General features: G+C 42.9%; 1 protein-coding gene across 13 annotated transcripts in view; it reads left to right on the top strand.

The window, feature by feature from the left end:
* FBRSL1 (fibrosin like 1) overlaps positions 1–18,832 on the top strand; it is a 536,058-nt gene that overhangs the window by 54,162 nt on the left and 463,064 nt on the right. For 12 of the 13 annotated variants that reach the window (XM_083150036.1, XM_083150030.1, XM_083149999.1 and 9 more), the window contains exon 2: positions 12,056–13,068. In XM_083150036.1, the coding sequence (XP_083006162.1) occupies positions 12,781–13,068 (288 nt within the window). In that variant the 5' untranslated portion in view covers positions 12,056–12,780. Of the gene's footprint in view, positions 1–11,926; positions 13,069–18,832 lie in introns of those variants that run through there. The other variant, XM_083149967.1, reaches the window with a different exon arrangement.

Genomic DNA, 18,832 nt, shown 5'->3' with positions numbered 1-18,832 from the left:
GATTAAAAACATTTCCGCTTTGAATCATGCAAGTGTGTTAAAGCTGTGAAGGGTTCAATGAGATTACCTTTTTCACACTAACATTGTATTCTCTTAAAGGTGTTACTATTCATTCTAATGCATAGAGATTCCTGCTAAAATTGCATTGTTTCTCCTTGTATTAAGGGGAATTGAGCTAACTCAGTGGCACCCAAACTATGGGCCTTATTCTACTTCACTCTTTCTGACAAAATCCTTCTTAGATGGAGAAACCATGTGCACTGCAGGCGGCAGATGTAAAATGTGCAGACAGAATTAGATTTGGGTGAGTTATTTTGTTTCTGTGCAGGGTAAATACTGGCTGCTTTTTTTTTTACACTGCAATATAGATCTCACTTTGAAGTAAAACCCCACCCAAATCTAATTCTCTCTGCACAAGTTACATCTGCCCCACCTGCAGTGCACATGGTTTTGTCCATCTCAGAAGGAATTTGTCAGAAAGAGTGAACTAGAATAACCCCCAATGTGCCTTGGAACCATGGGGTTGCCACAAGGCTGCCTTGTGTTGTGGTCTAGGACCAAATTAAAGTATTTATGGTCAAAGTGAAATCAGTGCTAGTGGCTGCCAATCATAAAGCACATGGACAATCAGATGCACAACTGTACTCCACCACATAACTGTATCTAAAGCTGTGCACACACGGTCATTTATCGCTGGCAATATGGTCGCTGAGCGACCATATTGCCAGCGATTGGAGTGTGCACTGGGTGCGCTCTCCCGTCTTCAGCCCCCTAATGGTCGCTGGTCGGAGGAGCATGCTCCTCCAACCAGCAACTTCCCCTGCCTCTTCTCCTGGCAATGCCATTTTCATTAGCGACCATTGCTAGCGATCATATTGCTCCGTGTGTACACAGCTTTAGGCACAATACACATTGCGACCACAGGTAGGCACAATACACTTCATTTTATATTTTTGGGTACTTGTTTCCTAGCACGGCAAAGGGAAAATCGCGGGCATCGCGTCGATCGCGACCATTAACATTGGCCCCGACGCGATGCCCGCGATTTTGCCATAGGCTTCAATGTTAAAATATTTTTTAACATTGAAATCGGGAGCATCGCGTCGGTCTTGTGCCATTATAATGGCACAAGATGAGATGGACTTGATTAAGTCCATCTCACATAGTAAAAAATGTGAAATGGGCCAATATGACCCATTTCACATTATATATATCCCCGTCGTCACCCCACAATTGACGTGAACCCAAAGCGTGGCGAGCGCAGCGGTGCGCGTCCTCAGACCTTATTATTCCCCTACTATCCACGTCGGCGTGGAGTTGAGAATATAAAGTGTGGCGAGCGCAGCGAGCCTGAATCGTGGCGAGCGGACGCGTATACCTGTGAATTTATATGCGCCCCCTCGCGGGGCTCGCTACACTTTATATCTTCAACTCCACGCCGACGTGGATAGTAGGAGAATGAAGAGGTCGGAGGACGCGCACCGCCGCCCCTCGCGGGCTCGCTGCGCTCGCCACGCTTCGGGTTGGCGGCAATCGTGGGGTGGGGTTTACGGTGTAAAATTGGGGGTCTAGGGAATATTTTACATTGAATCCAATGTAATATCGGGTCCCAGGGACCCTATTCACATTTCATTCAATTAAAAAATCTGGTCGGTCGCGTCGGTCGCATCGCATGCGACCAAATCGCATGCGATGCGACCGACGCAATTTTTCCGACACGACCACCCCGATGGAAATCGGTGTGGCCGTGCTAGGAAACAAGTACCTATTTTTGTACAAATGTATCAGTTAAACACTTTTATCATGTGTAAATATGGAAAATTGGGCAGAGTTTCGGGCGTTTCGTCCGGTCTTATGCTGCCTCAACCTCACCAAATAAGGACTATTCCTTTAATTCCCAAACAGATAATCAAAAAGAAATGGTTGGTGGGGAGATGGCACTAGACTGGGAAAATCATAGAATAATTAAATACTTATCCAGTGATGGTCTTTTTTTCTCGATGTGCTTTTCTCTTAACTTTATTGCCACTGTCATGTTGGGTCTGGCGCATAAAGCTGTTTAACCATTTATTTTCTACTTTTATCATGTGGGTGCCGTGAAAGAATGCTGATACTGTAGGGTGCTGTGAATCAAGAGTTTGGGAAATGCTGTTCTAATGGTGTCCATACACACATATGCGATGCGACATTTCAATGCAATGTTCCATCGCATCCGATCACATCGTGGTGCCCAATTGTGTTTTTTCCAGAACCCAATGTCACATGCCATCTGTGATGCCACATCGGGTGTGTGAAGGAACTATCAGCGGCGGGGCTCAGCGGCAGAATAAAAAATAAAAATAAAAATAAACAATTTGAAAAACACTGGGTGGCCCTTATGATTAGCTGAATACGCGTCCTCCGACCTTTTCTTACCCCCACTATCCACGTCGGCGTGGAGTTGAGAATAGAAAGTGTGGCGAGCGGACGCGGATACCTTCACAGGTATCCGCGTCCGCTCGCCACGCTTCGGGCTTTCTATTCTCAACTCCAAGGTCGGAAAAAGGTCGGAGGACGCGTACCGCTGCGCTCGCCACGCTTCGGGTTCACGTTTATAGTGGGGGGGGGGGGGGGGGGTGTGGATTTAACATTGTAAGCACCCATTAGGGTGCTTATACAATGTTTAATCGCATCGCATTGTATGGCATTGTATGCCATATACAATGTCATACAATTTTAAAATTGTATGGCATTGTACAATATCCCACGATATCGCGTCGCATCGCATACCATCGTATGCCTTATATACCATAAGGCATACGATGGTATGCGATGCGACGCGATATCGTGGGATATTGTACAATGCCATACAATTTTAAAATTGTATGACATTGTATATGGCATACAATGCCATACAATGCGATGCGATTAAACATTGTATAAGCACCCTAATGGGTGCTTACAATGTTAAATCCACCCCCCCCCCCCCCACTATAAACGTGAACCCGAAGCGTGGCGAGCGCAGCGGTACGCGTCCTCCGACCTTTTTCCGACCTTGGAGTTGAGAATAGAAAGCCCGAAGCGTGGCGAGCGGACGCGGATACCTGCGATGCGATGGGCGCCGCCAAACTACACAAGTACCAAATAGTTTAAGGACCCCTGTTCTATAGCCTCACACATGTCTTGAAAGCATGGCTTATTCCACCTATGTAGTGTGCCCAGGATAGCTGCCTTCCATTGTACCTTCTTCAACTGATGACCTAAAATTGCTGTCTCACCTCTGTATTATGTTCTTAGTGCCTGTATGTTTTGCAAATGGTTTCTCTTAAAGTATCAGGGATTCATTTGAGAAATAAAGCTATGTAAATCAATGTATTATTATTATTATTATTATTATTATTGTAGTTTATAGACAAAATCCAAAATCCCCCCCCAGAAAATAAAACCTAAACATTAAATGTGCAATACTTAAATTCCAATAAAGGTACATTTTTAAAAGCTCTAGCAGTGCCACTAGACCGTGTTCCATGCTTTGGGATTTGTGGTGGCTAAAACTTGTACTTGTAATATCACAAATGTGTAAATGAAAGGGGCAGCAATTGGGTAGATACAAGCCCCAAATTGATCCCCACCTCCCGCACTGAAAATTTTCACCTTACACACCCCTCCCTTGTCCCTTCATTGTACTAAATTAAATATGGGCCAGCTGCTGTAATGGAACAGGGAGAGAGGGAAGTCTGCTGTGGTGCCCTATGGCATGTGACTCGTGTCTAGATGGAAATTCCCCACAGTGATGTAATTTGCATAGACATAAAAAGACTATTTGTAGTAGAGGCTGGAATTAAGTGTAGGTAGAACATCAAGTTGGTTCCCCTCTGTTGGGACATATTTAGTACTCACTGCCATAAAAAAAAATTGGACACTCATTGAATGCAACGAGGTCTTGTGTCATAAAGTTTAAGGGGGGTATTCAATCCCAGATTCTGACTGTCGGAACATCCCGACAGTTGGAATCCTGGACCTTTCCCCCCCCGTTCGACAGATATTCAACAGGCGGAATTCAATGTGGAGTGCTGAAAAGTGGGCCACGTATTGTCGGAAAACAGCAGTGAATTCAACAATCCACGTCCATTTCAGACAAAACAGATCCAACTTGTTCTAAATTCTGATCTGCTTTGTCGGAAACTGCATTCAATGGTGTTGGAAATGGCGGAAATAGGGGCCAAGATTAAATACCCCCCTAATACTGTTACTGTGAACACCCCAAGTTGTCACTTGCCATGAAAGGATAGTGTCTGAATTACATGGTTGTTTCATTGCACCATACCAAACTGAATATGTACTCACAAAAAGTCCATGTCTTTCTTCATTAGCATGACTCCCTATACAAGAGGCTTCTGTCTTGGGTTATCTAATGAATGGCAAGTTATTTCATTGTGGCCACGTGCTGATACATGACTCTGAGAATGTACTATGCAGAGAGAACAAAATCCACCAGAATAAACACTGCTATAACTGAAAGGATTACACAATGTAAAACAGGCAATTAACCAAACACACGTTTTAGCTAACAAATGACATAATTAATACAAACTGTAAAAAAATATAGAAAATTGGATATCTAAAATGAAAATATCTTTTGCCTGATAGCATCATCTAAAATTAAATGGTGGCCAGCAATGTCATAGTTACCCTTTTATATAAGCAGCTAGAACTAGCAATAGCTCAGGCGACCAAACGCCGCCCGATTCCCTGCATTAGCATGCAAGGGGTTGTGTATGCTAAAACACCCTCTCTCATTCCAACGCACGAGTGAAAAAACATTAGATGGTCGACCATCGAATCATTTTTTCCCCCCTGTTCACAGATAAGTCCGTCTGAACTGATTTTTATCTTGGCCGAATTTCGGGGCGGGTGCTTAAGTTGTGCGACGTCAGCCGACCTGTCCTGAGCAGGAATGGACATGCCTGCTTTTGTGGGGGAACGCCCAGCGATTTACGGGCCCGCCAATAAACTGCTGGGCATTCCCCCTGCTCCAGCCCCTTCCCTCCCCTCACAGTGTGAGCGCCTTGACGAGTGTGATACTAGCCAAAGGCGTGCGCACAGGGCGTTTGCACATGCGCATATTCACGCCTGCTCAGACCACCACCATCGAAAAAAGGGCCCAAATTCACTGATCGCCTATCTGGTCTGAATCGGGCCCGCAGTTCCTTTCGTATAAGCTGCAGGCAGTTCCTAAGGCTAAAAGATGTTGGTGGATAAAGCAATGGGACACTAGCCCAAGGGCTTGTTTTACATGTAAGCATTAAAACCACATGTGAAATGCGCTATTATTGGGACTTGAAGACTGTAAACGCTGCTGCAGTAATATGTATATTAATACATGTTATGCTGGGCTGCATTTACAGGAGAAGGAGACCATACGTTTATGGCAAATTTGCCAAGCTTAGAGTAGATACAAACTTGTACTAAGATTTACCTTTATATGAAATGCAAATTCAATGTCCTCTTCTGAGGCCCTCTTTATTATTACATTTATTTATATAGTGCCATCATATTCCGCTCCCCCTGTAGCCTTATTCAGCCCTGATGGTAAGGCTGTGAATTTGCAGCCCTGGCGATTATCGGACTACCGCGCATGTGCGAGCTGTCTCTGCAAACAAAGCCAGCATTTTCTGGGAGTGCCCTGGAAAACGCAGGCATTTACCGGCCATTGGGAGGGAGGGCCGCTTAAGACAGCAGCGGCCTCCTTCTCCTCTTTGCAGTGTAGACTTACTCAGCAGCTACACACAGGGAAAACCATTTGCTGGTGTGTTATTGCAAACGTATTCACTGGTCATGCATAGGGGCGTGGAGACACTCTGGTGGGGTAGTGTTTATCTGATCATTGGGCTCTGGAGATTCAGGTTTGAATCAGGCTTATTCTCTCCATTTTTCTAATACTTTTCCAGTGGCGGTAGGAGCGCTGGAAAAAATTAAGCGGCAAACATTTTTCTGGCGATCTGCACATGCACAGTGGAGAATGAGTGCACTTATGCACTTGTGTGTATTTGGCCATATGCCATAGCCCAAATACACACAGATGTGTGGCTAGTCAAAATGTACTTTCTTGCACTGTCTTTATCGCCGGTGATAGCGGGGCTGCGAATCGCTAATACACAGTGTGCATACGGTGCGATTCTGGATAACCTTCTAGGTGATTTTAACTAGTAAAAAATCACCTGGCCATATGGCACCGTGTGTACAGGGCTTTATGCTTAATCTAGTGCTCCCACTAGGCCTTTTCAGCCTAATGTAATTAAACACCCTCAATTTTTCAGTGGACCCTGTAGTATTTAATATCCTCGAACCCAGGGGTCAGGGAACTTTTGTATCTTTTACCCCAAAATATATTTATTTATTATTTATTTATTTATTAACAGTTTCTTATATAGCGCACACAAATTACGCAGCGCTTTACAGAGCATAGTTATAATCAAAAACACATAACAAATTACAGTACAAGACAGTTTAGGACAAGTACATGGTTAATATGGATAGTTGCATCAGGGGACAGGACACTGAAGCAATCATCAGGGTGGCAGTGGTTTATATATTCTAAGAAAGGCACATGAGGAGAGAGGGCCCTGCTCGTGAGAGCTTACATTCAAAAGGGGAGGGTGGGAAGAGGTCAGCTTAGTCTTTAATATTTTTAGTCTAAAAAAGCGCTGGGTCATCCAAGAGTAGACAGCAGAGAGACAGTTGGAGATATGAGTGAGGATAGAGGGAGAGAGATCAGGAGAGGAGAGGTAGATTTCAGTGTTATCAGCATAGATGTGATAGTGGAAGTCGAGTGAGCACATAAGCTCACCCAGAGAGGACGTATAGAGAAAGAGAAGAAGAGGGCCAAGAATAAAATGTTGGGGGACACCTACTATCAATGGAAGAGCAGGAGAGGTGAGGTCATTAGAGCATACTTGCCGACTTTGGCATACTCCTTTCCGGGAGAAGCCCGGATAAGAGTGAAAGGGGGCGGGTAGAGGCTTCGTTTTGGTGGCGGGGCACGGGTGATGTCATCAAGCCCCGCCCCCATGACGGGCTGAAGCCCCAATTTGCGGGTCTGTGGGTGGGGGGAGGGGCTAAAAATGCAGCGAATTGCGTCCCCACCCCCTACAACACATAGCAATAAAAGTAGCTTAGTAAAACAAAACTAGCATTCCAGGATACTATATATCACAGAATAAAAATAAATTCCTCCCTACACACAGGCTATGTACTGTTGTGAATTACACAGAGGAGATGTTCAGGGTTTTAGTTACGCTGACGTGACCTCCTTGATTTGAAAGGAAGGAATCATATAATTGTAATACACACTGTACTCCCAGAAATTGATGATATATCCTGCTAGTACGGTACATAGACTGGCAGCAATTGATGATGATTATAATGATTACCATGTATGGCTGTGTGTGGTACAAATACATAGTCATCATCATCATCAATGGCTGCCAGGCTGTGTGTGATATAGCCATTGATAATGTGACATCCAGGCAACTATAGCGTCATATGGGTATACCTTGACAGGAGCCTATAACCTCAGCGGCAGTACAGACTGCGTGCTGTCAAGATGGCGCAGCAACTATTCGACTCTACTGAAGAAGCGGGTGGACTTGGAGGCAGCGAGCCACCGAGCCCGAAGCGTGGCGAGCGCAGCGGATACCTTCACAGGTATCCGCGTCCCCTCGCGGGCTTCACAGGTATCCGCGTCCCCTCGCGGGCTTCACAGGTATCCGCGTGCGCTCGCCACACTTTATATTCTCAACTCCACGCCGACGTGGATAGTGGGGTATAAAAAGGTCATAGGACGCGTACCGCCACCCCTCGCGGGCTCGCTGCGCTCACAACGCTTCGGGTTCACGTTTATTGTGGGGGGGTGGGGGTGGCGGGGGGGTGCATTTAACATTGTAAGCACCCATTAGGGTGCTTATACAATTTTTAATCGCATTGTATGGCATTGTATGCCATATACAATGTCATACAATTTTAAAATTGTATGACATTGTACAACATCGCGCGATATCGCATCGTATGCCTTATGGTATACGATGCGATGGGCGCCGCTATAATACACAAGTACCGGCCTTTTTTCACCAGCACACTGCATAGATTTTATCACGGCTATTACAACATTTAATAAAATAATAATAATAAGGACAAGACATTTATGTTTTTATGTACATATTTTATTCATATGTACATTTAAAGTGATTTTCACTATATACATACTTGTACATAGATAAACAATTTGTATATCACATGATTACATCCCCCAATCAGCTTGTTTTTTGGCATCATGTGTGAAAAAACAGGTCTGTGCTGTTCATACTGCTGTACACCCGTGTATTAACCAGGAAAAACCCTGCAAAAAACCCGTGTCTAATTCCCAGGGCATAACACCCGGGAATTTCACAAAGACCCTTTCACACTGAGACAGGAGACGGGAAATTACTGCTTGCCCTGGCAAAAACCCGGGTTTTTGCGGCAGTGAGAACGAGGTATTAATTAACCTGTTCAAAAACAGGTGATAGCAATCATACATTAAGAGGAAAGTCCAGCAGCAGAGTGGTTTGTCCCTCCTGGCATGGATCATGTTGGGAGGTATGCAGTTCCGTGACACTCCCGCACATGCCCATAAACTAGAACAGGGGTAGCCAACTCCAGTCCTCGAGAGCTACCAACAGTTAAAATTTTCCAGGTCTCCTCACAGAATCACAAGTGAAGTAAATAGCTCCACCTGTGGATATTTTAAAATGTCAGTCAGTAATGAGTGCACCTGTGCACCTGCAAGGTGAGCTGGAAAACGTGAACTGTTGGTAGCTCTCGAGGACTGGAGTTGGCTACCCCTGAACTAGACCATCTATGCATCTCTTTAGCCACCTACCAGTTACGGCACAGGAACACCTTTTAAACCAGGCATGTCCAACGTTGGCCCTCCAGATGTGAAACTACACATCCCAGCATGCTTTGCCACAGTTTTGCTATTAGAGAATGCTAAAACTATTGCAAAGCATGCTGGGATGTGTATTTTCAAAACATCTGGAGGGCCAACGTTGGACATGCCTGCCTTAAACCCTTGATCGCTAACCTTGACACTCCAGATATTTTTAAACTACACATCCCAGCATGCTCTGCTTCAGATTACCTATTTTGGCCATGCTAAATCTGATGCAGAGCATGCTGGGATGTGTAGTTTATAAAACATCTGGAGTGTCAAGGTTAGCCAGCAAACCTAAACCATTTCTGAAACCGTGCTGTACAATTGCACAAAATGAATGTACCAGGCTTCAGCACAGATGGTTAAATCAAAATAACTCTGGTACTAATTAAGTCTTCTGTGCTCAAGCTTGGATATCACTTAAGCAGGGATGGGGAACCTTTGGCCCTCCTGCTGTTGTTGAACTACACATCCCAGCATGCCCTGCTACAGCTTTGCTATATGGCCATGCTAGAACTGTAGCAGGGCATGCTGGGATGCGTAGTACAACAACAGCTGAAGGGCCAAAGGTTCCCCGTCCCTGCATCAAAGGAGCGTTTTGAGCTTGCAGTATGATGCGTGCACATCACATCTCATAGAACAAAGAAGTATGTGCAGCCTGTACTTTTTGAACTAGATCGTATCGCATCTAGTAAAAAACGCATGCGGCTTTGCATGCGTTTTTTTTTTACTATATGCGATGCGATCTAGTCATACTGTGTGGATGGCCACCTTATAACCTGCACTGCTAGTGTGCCTTGAGGGCCGTGGTTGGGAATGCCGGCTGTAGAGGGTAACTACTGGTGGCTTATTTTTAGACTGCAATTTAGATTTTAGTTAGAACACGCACCATCCAAATCTAACTCTCTCCGCACGTTACATTTACCCTGCCTGCAGGGAACATGGTTTTGCCCATTTGAGAGAGATTTTGTTTTTGTGATCAAGTCTGAAACAGGCCCAAAGTCGGCAGATGTAGAATGACAAAAAATATTGAATGATATTTAGTCACGGTAAACAGCATTCTCCACTTCACGTGGGAGGAGTGATGTTGTAAGCCTGCAACTCACATCGCGCACTAGAGATGCGCAGCTATTCGATTTTCCGAAACTGCTAAAACCCATGTATTAATTACCAGAGGTTGCACTTTTCCTTGCAGCCACCATCAGGAGCTACAAGGAAAAGACAATCTTATTATGGTCTTCCCTGAACATTACACAGTATATTATTTTTTAAATATTTTTTTACAGAGTCTGTGTGATGGTTTAAAGTTCAAATCATTAAATAAACACAGGTTGGTTTTGCATTTTAAATGACTGCTACTTTTAAGCTGTGTACACATGGGGCAATTTGAAACACATATCGCTGGCAAATATGGTCGATGAGCAATCATATTGCCAGTGATTTGTATGTGCTGTGGGCGATAAATCGCTGGGTGCATGCTCCCGTGTTCAGCCCCTAATGGTTGCTGATCGCAGGAGCTATTTCTCCCTGCGGCTCTCCCAGCAGAGTCTCCTTTTCATCAGCGACCATCTCTGGTCACTGATGAAAAGGGGACACTGGCAATATATTGCACCGTGTGTACACAGCTTTACATTTCAGCCAGACTTGCTGGAAGTCCATCATCAGGCTGCTGGCCAGATACAGTAAGTGATAAACAGCCAGTCAATCAGCTCATACCTGCCATGTCACAGACTGTGTTTGAAAAAAGTCAAGCAGGAGCTGATTAGTTGGTTGTTTATCACTCTCCATTTTATCACTTTTGAAGCTTAGTGCATGTGGCTCTGTTTCATTTAACCCTCAGAATGTCAATAGTATTAATGTTCTGAATGTTGATGTTCAGGGTGTAGAGCAGTGGTGTCAACTGTGGGTCCCGACCTTCTCAGCATGGGGTTGCGACTCCATGTTGCTGACCATCAAGCTGATTACTTTTCTAATCTCAGTCATACCCCTTTCAGATATACGGCAAAATCTGTCTATCTGAAAGGCTCTACCCGGGATTTAAATCCCGGGTCCTGCGCACCTGCAATGGACCCGGGATTTTTAACAACCCGGGTTTGAACCGGGTCTAAAATCCCGGGTAGTATGTCTGAAAGGGATATCAGTGATTCAAGGAGTCTAAAAGATCTGTTGAATTGTCTGTTATGGCTCCTCACATCATTTTGTGCCCCCATAATGCTGCCATGTATGTGCTGTCTGCTGACTACACGCGATGTGATGACCTGCAGTAACTTTCTGGGGTCCCATAATTATTTTTATTGTCTGATGGGGTCCCAGAGCTAAATAGTTTGAGGACCCCTGCAGTAGGTGATATATGTTGGCCATTAGCGGGTCGCTGTGTGTGTGTGTGTGTTGCGTGCATGCTTAGGAAAATGATAATGTCAGTACATGCTGCAATATACTTCAGAACAAATGATATCTAGCTGTCCTAAGTTTATTTTGGGGGGGCTGGAGGTGATCTTCCACCATTATCATCCACAGATACACCTACCAAAATCTTGTCCCCAGCAGTGATTTCTTGTCATCTGTCCAGCTCTGTCTGGTGTAAAGGTCTGATCTCCACCATAATCCCCCGAATGTGCAAACCTATACTGTGCCTGTGCATTGTATTGCAGCTGCCTATGTCCCCCCATACTAGCTAGTGGTGACCCTGTGTATGAGGGCGCCCCGATACAGCTTTTATATCTTCCTGAAATAACATATGAGCACTAGTTTTAATTTTCTTTTATATTTGACTCAATCACTAGCATTAGATAATGAATGATGTGGGCGATATTTAGTGCTGCCACAACGATCACGATTGTGTGGCAATATCACGAGCCAGGCTGAGTGGGCAGCGGGTGGGCTCTGCCCTCGGTTTCCGACACTCACGGGTTAAGCCGGGAGCAGCAGAATGTAAACTCCAATAAAGTGGCTGCTGACTTCCTCTGGTAATTACGGGCTGGCGGAAGTACGTCAGTTATCTGCTTTGGGCTTTTTTTTCTGCTGCACTGTACTGAATTCAGTGAGGAGAACATTTGCTCCCCCTCCGATCGCTCATCTAACATCTCCCCCATCTGCTTACAGGACCGGAGGATCGGTGACCCGGAGGAGGTCCAGCCGCCAGGAGGAGAGACGGAGAGAGAATGGCAGCATCGGCGGTGGTGGTGGCAGCAGCGGCACAGTGGAGGCAGGGGATCGGCAGCAGTCAGCGTCTGTGATTCCTGCTCTGTTTCTCCTCTCTCCCCGCTCCCCGCTCCCTGCTCTGCTGCAGCAGCAGCTCATACACCCCGGTACCGGGGCCGGGAGACACCGGGGTTCCTGTGTGTGTGTGGAGGGGGGTGCTGCCCTGACTTACCTCCCACTACCAGCACCATAGCACCACATGAGGGATTTCTGACCCCCCTCCTTCTCCTTCTTCACCAGGATGCTGCTGCCTTTAAAGGATCTTGGTCAGGGTCTGAGCCGAGCAAATGGGAAATATTGTGGCAATTTAATGGCACGGAAAAGTTGCAATGCAAGTGGTCACTAAGCAGGATTGTCACCGAGTGCGGGGATATTACCTACAGAGCAGCAGTCTGTATTGCTGAAAGACCATCCGTGGGATACTAAAACAAAGTGCAGTTCTTTACTGGATTATATATTTATAAATATATATATACTTACATATTACATAAACCTTTCCTTTTACCCAAGTAACCATTGCATCCAGTATCAGTTGTGGTTAGTAATTGGATTTGTGTATTCAAGGTCACTCATTGGAATTTCCTTGTGGATTTATAATTCGCATTTTTTTTCTGTATTGAAAGAAGATGGATGTCAAAATAAAACAGCAAAGCAGGAGATCTAGGTCTCAAAGGGACAGGGTGAGGAGAAGAGACCCATCTGTCAGGGATCCCCGAAACCAGAGCCCCTCCTCTGGCTCCGAAGCCGAAAGGGGCCTGGGAAAGGAGAATTCAAATCAGAATGGTAAAAATCCAGCTGCTTCAGCCAGAAATGCCAGACCGCCCAGACGTAAGAGGAGAGAATCCAGCTCTCAGGAGGAGGATATAATTGATGGGTTTGCAATTGCCAGCTTCAATACCCTAGAAGCCTTAGAGGTAAGAATGGGTCCTGTCATCTTATTTATGGTTGATGTGCTGGTTATCTGCGTTTAAGTTGATGGTAATCCTTGTGGTTTCTGGGTTAATGTATCGCCCTGTCTATTTTTTATTAAAGCCTAATATTCTAATGTTCCTATTACAATGTTTTATGCGCTCCTGATGATACACTAACATGCATTACTGTTTAAATCATGTTCTGTGTACATCAGGGAATGAATGTGTTGTGTTCTTTGTGTTTTCATTTGCTTCAGTGGCTTTGCATGTTAGCAGTCTCTTTACTTGTACAGGATTGTTTCCTTACAACAGTAAATATAAGCTTTTGTGGAAATATTCATTGTTAAATGGATGAAACACTATATAAAGAAGACATGCATTTATTATACCTAGTCTATAGGAAATGTCACTTTAACTGTCCATTTACTTTACTGGTTTTTCCTATTTTAGACAAAGCATAATTGTGGATATTTGGTCAGTTACATGGCTAATATACTAGGTAATGGTGACAAGTGTGTGTCTGTGTATTTCTAGAGGGTATGTATCAAAGCTCAGAGAGAAAATTGTGAGAGATAAAGAACCAGCTGATTGGTTCCTGTCATTTTGTAAACATCGACAGAAGCTGGTTTGTACTGTATCACAATTTTATCTCTCTCCAGACTTTGATAAATACTCCCCTAAGTGCTTATATAGATATATTTTCAATGGTATGTATAGGAAATGATACATCATCTTGTGTGGTGACTGGATTGCAATATCTGTAATATAACTCAAAGGATTTTAATTATTAAATTAGAAAAAATGGAAGTTTCTGTATATGTGACTTTCACATTGCACTCCTTAACAACATTGTCATAAGCAATCTTTTAGTATGGTAGAACCTTGTATTACCAGTTTTTAATACCGTATGGTTTTATTCACAGAATTTATGATGTAATTAACTGATAGTGTATGAGTAAAGCATAATACTCTTGGTGGCATATCTGTGTAGTGGCCATGTCTTTAGAGAGAGATAGGTACTTCTGTCATAATGTTTAGGATATCACTCTCTCCTAGCAATCTCTACCCTACTACAGTGTATCTGGAATGTTAATGGCTAATGATATGTGATCCAAACCAGGAAACTGTGTACAATAGAGTATCCTGGGTGTTTGTTGTTTCATTATTATGTTTTGCTAACTGTAAATGGTGTTTCTCAGATTGGATTATTATTAATGATGTCTTCTAATGGTGTGTGTGCACACAGTACAATCCAGCATACAATTTTGACTATATAGTCAGAAGCGCATCAGGTATGAGGGCCCTGCTCGCAAGCTTACAATCTATAGGGAATGTGGCATTGATCCACAAGGATAGATATTCTTTATTGCATAAAGTCCACCAGATTGCAAAGTTTCCTGGTGTTGCTGTAAGACACGGTGACCCAGCAGTTTGGCTATGCCATGCGATTGGCTATGCCATGCGATTCGATCCCAATGCGATCTGATCGCATCGGGATCGATTAGCAAGCCTAATTGACCGTGTGTACACACCATAACACTGGAATACAGTATGAACCATGAGATTATTAATGTACATGTATACACAAAATCTTCAAAATTCGTAATACCTTTTTTGTTTCACAGATAAAACTTTGCAAAATGTAATTATTCTGTTTCAAACATCATTGCATTTATGTATTATTCTGCCATCAGTGTGGGTTTTTTCTTTTTATTGTTTTTATTTTGCAATGCTGGTAAGCAGTTGCATACTTATCTGTAATCTTTCCGCATGGGAAACTTATGACTGGTATATGACATTTATCACTTATTCAGTTTTATTTTTAGTAAGGGGAAATATTTACAGTTAATGACATGATTAACAGTAACAGGCATTGTATATATCACATGTGCGTTGTAAACCTACTTTCTGACAGACCTAAATCTTTAAGTCCCATATTTATACTTGACACCTGCTGACTCTACCTAATTGTTGCGGCCTGTGCTGATTTTTCCACAATCGTAGTGGCAAATGATAGGAAGAGACATGCAGCCATGATTTTATTCAAATAAAATTGCTCCCTCCCCTGTCATAAAATCTGTTTGTTCAATCAGTTGCTGTAAAGCAGTGTGTCAGTGGGGCTTTACATAACTGCAGCAATGATCAATCGTCCAGATATCTGCTTAATAAAGTAGGACATACTTGTTCTTTTTAACTAGAGCCTTCAGCCATGATGCAGAGCTTACCTGAGTGCTTAGTAATGTTAGGCAAGTCACTGCTACTTAAGTAAACAGCATTTGCTAAGTAAACAGTACTTGCCTCTACAAAGTAGAGGGGAGTGTTTATTTTTATTAAACCTTTTCTGCTGTAGGCTACAAGCAACGATTTCTTTTTCACATTAATCCTTCTATTTCCTCAACATCATACTCCTAATATACAAACTCTGTGTATGTTTTGTCACCCCTTTAACGTGTATTTGCAAAGACCTAAATCATCTCCTTATTATCTGCTTAGCTGGAAACATGGGTTGTTGCATTCTTACTATAGAGCTCCTCAGCTAATAGCACTCTGTTAAGTGGAGTCAAACAATGTTCACCAAATTTGTCGATTGGTTGTCACTGATGTTGTTGGTCATTATGGGGTGGATTTTTAAATTTGGCGCTTGCTACGTCTGAGAATTTGGGTATTTGTGACATGCACCGCGCTAGGGCACAGAACGGCATTGTATACCAGTTTTGTAAGATTTCTGCTCTCACTCCGGTAGGGGCGCTATGAGCAATACACTAGGTGGACTTAAGAACACACTGAACTAAATAGATCTGGGAGCCCCTTCCCAGTGTTATGCAGCGACCTCTGAATTGAATAATCCTCTGTTTTGCACTTGTGATTGCATAGAATAATGCTGCACGAGATATGAACAGCTAACATGGCAAATACACTGATATTAAATGCTGCTGTTATCTAACTGGAGGGAGGGCCCTAGCGGTTAACTAGGCTATATGGTCAGTACTAAAAGTTAATTTATTTCTTATCACTGTATACCAGTTGGACTCATTATTGACATTCCAGGTATTGAGTTCCATACAAAATCCGTTCCTTTTCGTCCTTGAAAATTCAGTTTTCTGATGTAAAACACTTCAATGTGCCTTACACATTGATTATTCACATCCTAAGACTTAATAATACTGATCCTGTGGTTTATTTGATTCTTTTTGCTCTGAGCGGTTGATTTTGTAGTATATGAAATTAGCATGGTTCCTCCTTTTTACAGTCTGAATACTTTGCATCCTTTCTTGGCTATAAGTGCCTGGCTATCAGAAGTACTCCTCTCAATGAGTGATTGCAGAAGTCTTTCAAGCTGTTGTGAATATACCCTTAGTATCAGAGTGATGAAAAGTAACTAGGCCTAGAGTCCTGTGGCACATTCCTCTTCAGCCCATAAATAAATATGAGCATAACCTGGGGAAAAACTGCTCTGCACCACAGTTTCATTTGGTGATGATAATATGAGGGGGGAGAACACTTGCGCATCGGATACAGATATAAGCACAGCTGAGACTGTTTAGTAAAAATTCTTGTTTACTTTGCAGTGTATATCGCAAACCTGCTGGAGAATAGGGTCATTGGCAAGCCTTGGCATTCTTAATGTACCCATTAAAAGCGCTTAAACAGCCAGTCTTGTTTTCCTGGCCAATTCCAGCGTTCCTGTTCTGCCTTCTATTTTTATTTTTAATTGCAGACTTAGGAAAAACATCTAGTTGGGAGTTGTAACCACTCCGTTGTTTCTTTGCTTCAAGTAGTTCTCCTTTTGTACTCCATTCACTTTTACAGCAGTCAATGATTAGGAGAAATTGGCCTTCTCTGCTCTGTCTTTCTTGTAGTAATTAAACACAATAAAAGACCCTTTTTGGGGTTTTAGAGGAGGATAGTGAAACACAAAAGCATCTTCAAGACAGGAGCATATTATTCTTTATTAAGTCTCTTGTTCTGTCACAGAAAAAAAAAATGTAAATAATAGACTGCAGCAATAACTCACACTTGTGATGAGCTGAGCCCCCGTCTCTCATTTCAAAGAATTCTTCCTGTTTAACACCTTAATTGTCGCTTTTGTTTTTCATCAATTTTAAGCTTCATACAGCTCTTAATTCACAAACACAATGGGAATTCTGTGCACTAGGTAATATGCAGTGCCACAGTACAAGTCATTCCTGCACAGTGTCATAAATCTCCTCTTGACACAATGCATTCATATACCATTCCTTTTCATCCATGTGTCTTAATGAATTGTATTTGGCCCTCTCTAGAAGTCTGTACCTATTAAGTGGGCAAGGAGAACACTGTCTAAATGTCACTGGCAAACAGCAGTGATGATGGTATTACCTGGATTCTCAAGCTTCCTGAGCATGTTATTAGATTGATATGTTATTTATAGTGATTTAACGGTTCTACATGCTTTTTTTCTATTTACCTTTATGGGATGTATTCAATCCTGGTCCCTATTTCTACCAGGCTAAAATGGCAGCCTTCATTATTCAATCATGGACAGAATCAGCCAGGCCTCCCCTATGCAGGTGAATCTGTATTGTCTGAAAAGGTCGCTGGATTGTCAAATCCGCAACCGGGATTGAATACTTACTAAAACAAGTAAAATGTTTATATTCCCAGAGAGTATGCTTTGGTCCCATTCCCCTAATAGTGTGTACACACAGTGCGATATGGCTTCCGATGTTGCCGATATAGGGAACATCAGGATGCCATATCGCATACTGATTGTGTGCTCTTTTAGGGCTTGCGTGTGTACACACCTTAACAGACACCACCTTGATATTTTTTTTTGCCGTTTATACTCACCCCTGATTGGAGGTCCCAAACTGTTGTAAATAAATGACCTGCGGTCAATGTAACATAAAATGCACTGGCAATGTTTTTATTAGCTGGGTTATATATATGTTCAAACCTGCTGGCACTCACATTAGAATATTCAGCCAGCCCTGGTGCCCGAAGAGAAATAATAGACTCCACAAATAACGGCACTCAGGAGGCGGTTTAAACAAGCTGTAGGTTTTGTGTCCTGATGACGGGGTCACACCCCGAAAGCTTGTTTCAATACACACCTTTTATTTTTTTCAGCTAAAAAAAGCCTATTGAGTGCAGTTATTTGTGGAAAAAATATATATCCAGATGGCAACAGAATCTGCTGCGCTATATAAGAAACTGTAAATAAATAGATTACCAAATTGGACTCATTGGCCCTTAAAGGGCTCACTGAGTTTTAGGCCTGCAATGTTATCTTTAAAATGTTTTTGGTGAGTTTTCTTCATTTGACTTATCCTTACTATTAGTATGTCCTTAAAGATACTGTTGTTTTAAGTTGTTCTCCTACCTTATCCTATGCCTAATGATGTGGCATAGATTTTGTCCTAGGGATACTGCTTTATATAATGATACTCTTTGGTTTGTGACATATTCAATGCGTTGTTGCATTTTTTTTATCTGTGTTTATACTTTATGTGCATCTGCATTTATTGTGTTTGTATTATGTTATTTTAATGTATTTTGCTTTATTTAGTGTGTTATATTTTGATCAGCTGTTGGATGATGTCACCCCCATTGGATTTGTGCTGGAAATGGGAGGTGCTGTGAATGAGATCATTTAATACCGCTATTTAACTAGGTCTTATTGTGTTTCGTACTATGACTTGACAAAAACCCCAATAAAGGAGTTGAAACGTTGCATTGAAAAGACCGGAGTGACACTGATTATACATACCTATGATAGAGCACACTC

Source organism: Crinia signifera, chromosome 1 (assembly GCF_055691185.1).
Source record: "Crinia signifera chromosome 1, ASM5569118v1, whole genome shotgun sequence".
Lineage (NCBI taxonomy): Eukaryota > Metazoa > Chordata > Amphibia > Anura > Myobatrachidae > Crinia > Crinia signifera.
Note: the sequence above shows the minus strand (reverse complement) of the source record. Positions and strands in the feature narration are given on the sequence as shown.